The 6,518-nt window shown below is 43.6% G+C and overlaps 1 protein-coding gene across 1 annotated transcript in view; it reads left to right on the top strand.

Annotated features, from left to right (window-relative positions):
• Positions 1 to 6,312: 6,312 nt before the first annotated feature.
• Positions 6,313 to 6,518, top strand: part of CBL (Cbl proto-oncogene, E3 ubiquitin protein ligase) — a gene marked incomplete at its 5' end in the record, with an annotated part of 27,660 nt that continues 27,454 nt past the window's right edge. The window contains one exon of the mRNA XM_010187098.1: positions 6,313 to 6,518. Coding sequence (XP_010185400.1) covers positions 6,313 to 6,518 — 206 coding nt within the window.

The following is a 6,518-nucleotide window of genomic DNA, read 5'->3' as shown; positions in this document are numbered from 1 at the left end:
GTTTGGGGAGGCGGAGTGGGTGTTAGGGTAGGGCAGTGAGGGATGTCCGCTCAGGTAGGACTGTGCGGGTTTGGGATAGGTCTGGGCTGAAGAGTTAGGGGTGATGGCGTGGCTCTGTGGGGTGGGGTGAGCCTGGCGCTGCAGGATTTTGTGGAGTTGGCTGGGAGAGAGAGCTGTATGGGGTGGGGCTGGGGTGAAATGTTTGGGGCAAGGAGCGAGAGCTGTATAGGTACAGGATAAGGTGCAGCGTTTTAGGGGGGAGGATATGGGAGCTGGTGGAGGAGTGTGCGGTGGAGGAGAGGCCAGAGGGAAGACGGGAGTGTGGTGTGAAGATTGGAAGGTGTGGAGAGAAAACAGCAGCTCTACAAGGGATTAGCTGTGTGCAGGGCTAGGGAGGGAACAGGTTGGGAGAAAGAGGGGAAGATTTGGGGTGGAGGTTGCAGACCTGCTCAGAGGATCTGGTATTTGTACCACCGTGTTCTTGCAGAAGCTGGGCTGGATGCTGGTGGTGCTGGTGGGGGTAGAGGCTGGGTATGGGTAGGGCCTGGTGGGGAGCTGCAGGTACATCCTGGTGGTGCCAGCAGTAGGCCCTACCTGTGTGTAACATGAGGAAGGAAGCCAGGATTTGCTAGTCTGAAGGTGAGCCTCAGCCTGTGGTAGAGCCTAGTGTGTGGGTACTGGATGGTGAGGATGAGTGTCTGCTTTGTGACAGTTCAGAATATTCTCTTCTGAATGAATACAGACACATTACTGAGCTCAGCACAAAGCCTTTTCCTTAAAACTAGGAGCCTGGTAAAAACCATAAAAGTCTGAACAAACCCCCCTGCGATAAGTGCATGTAGTTACACAAAGGTAAGGAGCATGAAATTTTGAAAGCCTGTGGTGTGGAAGCTGGAAAGGCCGTCTTCCAGTCTTCCAGTCCCACGCCTTCATGCAGGGCACTGCACTCTGGGGTCATTAAGGCTCTCCCCTCCTCCACCTTTCAGAAAGCCAGGAAATGGCTATTGCCGGGGGCAGGGCACCAGACCTTTTGGCCTGATGGTGTGATGGGGTATGGCAATTGATTTAGTAGCTTGGCTAGGTGTGTTGGTAAATCCATTGTTGTAAGAAAACCTGGTGAGTTGTTATTGGATGCTAGCATTATTTATAGAATGACCCAGTAAGTGAGCATAGGCATCCAGAAGTGAGCGTAAAATAAAAATCTTCTAACATTTTTCCTGGGATTTGGATTGATCTTTCGATGCTGTTACTGATCAGCTCTGAGAATTGAGGCTAGACTTGACATGTTGGAGTCTAGAATGTGCAGTGCATTTTATAATAGTGGGTTGAGGGCCCTAAAGGAGTAGTGCAGAGTAAGAGCATCACCAAAGTTGCCTGCAATCCTCTGGGAGTGTTGCCTTGCCACCTTCTTCCCCTCTGGGAGCAGAGCAAGAAAGGCTGATGGGCATACCTCATCCAATTGCCCTGCAGGCTTACTCATTTCAACTTTTCTTTCTCTTTTTCCTGCATTGTTTATGCATGCAGTGTCTGAATCTTCTGCAGTAAATGCTAAAGCAGGCAGAGTAGATGACTTTTTTAAAAGACACATTAAATTACGTTCATGCCAAGAAATCACTTTGTGTTGGCTGGCTCAACAAAAGACATGGTTTATAGTTGTGCCTTGCTGTGCTTGTGATGAGCTTTGATCACCTTCTACAGACAGGGATCCAGATCAAGAAGAAAGGCTTTTGAGAAGTGCCAGTGGCTGTCTTACAGACACTGAGGGCGAGCCTAAGTGCTAATGTGGGAGAGGTAGTTTGAGCATGGAAGTGTGATCCTCTTAGACATAAGTTTAGCTCAGAGATTTAACTTGTAATAATGCACATCTTTCATTCTTGTGCATGTGATATAGATGTAAATGTCAACCTGTGTTTGACCTCAAAACCTGATCTGTTCAAAGGAGAAGGTTGGCCTTAAAAAAACCCAACTTTGATTACCTTGGCATTTTGAATAGCAGTGGGATGGATTTTTTTTTGGGGGGGGGGATACTTTCACAGCTTCAGACATGCATAGGCAGTCTTTGACTGAATTACTCTCTCCACAAAAGCCAAGGCTACTGTTGTATTCATCACAAGTTCAAGTATCCTCTCTTAAACATGCACTGGCTTCTCAGTTTTCCTTGTAGGCAGCGTCCAAGAGCTCTTAGGTGTAGGCTTACTTTTTAAACTCTTATGAGGTTTAGTCGTTCAGTCTGATTTGTACGGGAGGGAAGATTTGGCTGCGGAAAGCCTTTCGTATTTCGGTTAGATTTTAATTGTACTTATGCACACTTGGGAGAACCTATCTGAATTAAAAATCTTTTCAGTAGTGTAGCAAATTGCCAGGCAAACGCAGTGCTCATGAAAATAGTGGTGAGAAGGGCTAAATGAATGGAAGGTATTGAAAATAGGTTTTTTCTGGGCCAAGTAAATGGAGCTGCAAGTGCAAATACATAAAAAGATACTTGTGTGCATGTTTAATAGATGATGTGTTTACCTTTCAGAAATGTGTGCTGTATCTGTGTGCATACAGTACATTCGTGGCCTGATTTGTTAGTCTGCATAATTAGCTGGCGGTGTCAAAGCATTCGTGCATCTCTGTTTTCGGATGTCAGTGATGAATTTCCTATGCAAGTTGATTCTTGTCCAAATATTTTCCCCATAATGTTCTCCATAAGCTGCCTGACGTATTCCTGTCTTTCGGATTGTTTCACTTGAAGTTGTAATTTTTGTCAGTACTATCCGTTCTTCCTATAGTTGCCCATGGTCACGTAAAGTATGGACATAAAATAGCCCTTTTATAACTGTGCAGCAGGATGTTCACCTTCAGCTGAATTAGGTGACGTTTATGCATTTATCTGTGGAATAGAGACTGAACACATTGGCAGATGTTTTGTGAGCCTGCAAGCTTACAGTGGCAAATAGCACAGAAAGCAACGTAGCAATTTCCTTGCAGTGTCTTGAACCTAGTTAAGTGTATAGATTGGTTCAAGTGGGAGGAACTGCTGTTAGTTTGTTTTTATCATACTTGCTCATCTTATCACCGTCCTTAGCAAATAAAGCAGTGCTTAGTATCAGAAAACGTAAAACCAGCATTGGCTGGTAAAAGCAACTTGTATTTTTTACACAAAGGGATGAGATTATGAATCAGTTCTTGCAAATGGAATCTGGCCAGCAGATAACACAGACCACTTGAGTTCATTGCTGTGGGTGTTATTTGAAGAATAGGTGGTGTAGTCACAAACCGCTTGGGATGAGGCATAAGGGATGTGGCAGAAGAATGGTGGAGTACATGGAGGAGGAAGATGAGCTTTGAGATAAAGCTTCTCTAAACAGCGTACTCCTGCCGTTCAGTTCCTAAAACTGATAGAGAGAAATGCCACTGTAGGTCACTTTCATTGTAAGTAGAAGAGAGGCCAAATACACATTCAGCAGGCGATAAGAGAAGTTTAAGTAGGTTTTCTTTTGCTCTTGGCTTAAGATGAAATGCAATGTGATTTCAATGAAGAAGTTAGTTATTTAGCTCTTGAAGGAGGAGAGGATCTATGGCTTCTCAGAACTGCACTGAAGAGGTCCAAGCTGGAAGGGGAAAACTGTTACCTGGCACAGTGGTAGCTGAGTGCTTGTCAGGCCCAGAACTCTGTTGCACTGTCCCTCATCTGCAGCAAGCAGGTTGGTGATGTCTGTGCTGCGGTCTTTCTGCCAGAACAAGAAATAGGGCGCTGTAGCAATGGCTGCAGCAAACAGGCTGCTGGTAGCATTTTCACGGGTAGGGCTAGAGAAGAGCAAAATGGATGAGCAAATGAGCAAAAGTAATGAATTAAGAGGATGGGATGGTTAGACAGGAAGCTTAGAGGGGGATTCAGGCTGTGTTCAGGACACAGCCTGCTGTTGTGGCAGTTGGTGAGTCTGCCTTGAGGGACCCAATTCGTGTAGGTTTGTGTCCTCTGTTAAGCAGCACTCTCTGCCCTTCCTAACAAACAGTGTGTATTGTTAAATGAGTGCATTTGCTGAGGTGTCTCGTTTTTCCTGAATGCTTCTTCCTTGCTTCTACTAACATGTACCTAATCCAACTACATAACCTGACTGCAGTGGTTCTGCAGCTTGTGGTTCTTGCTGTGTTTCTCAGGTTATCTGTACGTTGTGCCTGTGACAGCGCTCCCTACATAGTGTCGCTGCTTTCCTGTGCTAGTTACCCAATTCCTTTAATTGGCGAGTCTCAAGAAGGAGTGCTAAAGAGAAATATTTTAAATCCAGAGATCTGTCAAGGCGAGCTGCAGAATCTTGAGGGGAGAGATTTGGTTCCAGGCCTAGAAAGTCTGTGAGACGTGTTTCCTCGAATGAGTAGATAACAGATTCTTCAATACTGAGGGAGGAAACTGATTTTTTGATTTTTCTCCTCTTGAGTTTGGAAAGTGAAAATCATTGAAATAAATTTCAGAGATGAGGGATCTTCACAGGCCAACCTCGTAGAATCTTCACGCCAAGCTTGAAATACTTTGTTGGTATTTCTAAAAAGCAAACAACGTCTCTGTAATGTCTGAGGCTTGTTCCTGAGAAAACAAAGTATAAGCCAGGCAAACTTGGTGAGTTTGGTCGGTAGTTTAAAAACATGGATTGCTTGTGTTTTTGCCATTGCACCTAATAAAAAATATTTGCTGCTTTTTGCTCAGTTTCCCTCCACGTGTCTGGTCCCTGCTGAAGGCAGGGTAGCTCACTGAGGGGCAGCTGTTCCCAGGGCTGGGAACATTCCTTTTGACATTGTCATGATGCTGCAAGATGCTGCAAGTGCGCACGTAGAGAAACAAGCAAAACGCAACTGGTTTTGTTGCTGCTGTATTATAAAACAAGCAAGTTTGCTCCAAAGGCACCAGTTCCTAGTTACTTAGCTCTGTTTAAATGCTTATCTTAGCTCATTTTGGTCTACTTGGTAAATAAAGCAGATCGTTTGGTAGTAAAATCACAGCAGTTTTGGCCTTTGTGTTAACTGTTTGAGGTATCTTTGCAAGTCCCTTCCTGGGAAATGATTTACAGAGGCTACGAGAATGAGTGGTTTGCAGAACTTGCTTCTGCGGTGAGGAAACTTTTCGAATTGGTATTGCAGTTTGTTATATTACTGACACACAGTGGTTCTGCTTCTTCTGTAGCTGGATATTTTCACGGAGTGACAGCCAGGCTGTTTTCTGCTACAGACGACAGAGAAGTGCATACTCCAACTTGTATACTTGCTTAATGTGGCTTCCTCTTAAGAGCTGACTGTGTTTTTGTTAAGGTTTTAAACTCACCATGAAATAAACAACTTCTGTGAAGACAATATTTTGTTATCCATAGCACGATTCAGCTGCATTGGAGGAGCATATTTAGAACCCATTTGTGCTGTGCAGTTAAACTAGTTTTATTCAGGGGACAAATGTTTTGACTTGATTTGTTGATATGGTTCATTGTACAATGTTTACAGGCTCCAAGGAAGCAGCAGTTGAGGAATCACAATCAATTGGATAAGTTAGTTGTCTGGCAGTCCGTCTCCTTATCTAGACCTTTTAATCCTCTGCATTCTCTTCAAACCGGAGGGAAAATTTTAGTAGTTCTTTTATCCCATGTATTCTTGCAGAGAATTAGAGGTGCTACTGTAAGTCAGATATAGTTGAAGATACTGCTTAACTCAACAAGGTTGCTTTTGCATATACCCTGAATGGCTAAGTTAAATACTGAAGCACTGTTTGAGAATGAATTGCTTTGTTTACCATCAAGATTTAAGTGTTTAAGGGAAGTAGGTATTGAAGTAAGCGTTGTAGGGAACTAGTCAATTCCTCTTGAAGGTTTCACAAGGTTTTGTGGAAATGATACACTGCAAAAGGATGTTAGATTGCTCTGTACCTTTTCCTATCCACTTGCCTTAAGCTTTGCGTTCTGCAGCGCTACATAGTTTATGCATGTAATACCCTTATACCTGGCAGTGTCATTAGTTTGGACCTCATTCAAGTCCTTGGTATTAAGCTGTCAGATAACATTCATTGTAGTGAAGAACTTCAGGAAACTATCTACATTTTGTACCGGCCTTCCTCTCAAGTTTGTAAATGTAAATAGCAGAAGCTAGAAACTGTTAGCCAGCAACAGATTCCATTCTTTTATGGTGGCTGGGCTCCCTATCTGGACTTTAGCAACAAATGCAGTTTGTTGAGAGTGAACGTTTCAGTGTATTGTATTTGTAAGTAACACTGACTTGTGTTTAAGTAACTGATCACTACTTGTTATTTTTAAGTTTTCAAAAGGGTATTTTCTCCATTAACCATAGGTGGTGCGTTTGTGTCAAAACCCCAAGCTGGCATTGAAGAACAGCCCACCCTACATCCTAGATCTGCTACCTGACACCTACCAGCATCTACGAACCATTCTATCACGCTATGAGGGGAAGATGGAGACCCTAGGAGAAAATGAATATTTCCGTGTGTTCATGGAGAACTTGATGAAGAAAACCAAGCAGACCATCAGCCTTTTCAA

This window comes from Mesitornis unicolor, unplaced genomic scaffold (assembly GCF_000695765.1).
Source record: "Mesitornis unicolor isolate BGI_N332 unplaced genomic scaffold, ASM69576v1 scaffold41946, whole genome shotgun sequence".
Lineage (NCBI taxonomy): Eukaryota > Metazoa > Chordata > Aves > Mesitornithiformes > Mesitornithidae > Mesitornis > Mesitornis unicolor.
The sequence above is the reverse complement of the archived record's forward strand: the minus strand, read 5'-3'. Positions and strand labels throughout refer to the sequence as shown.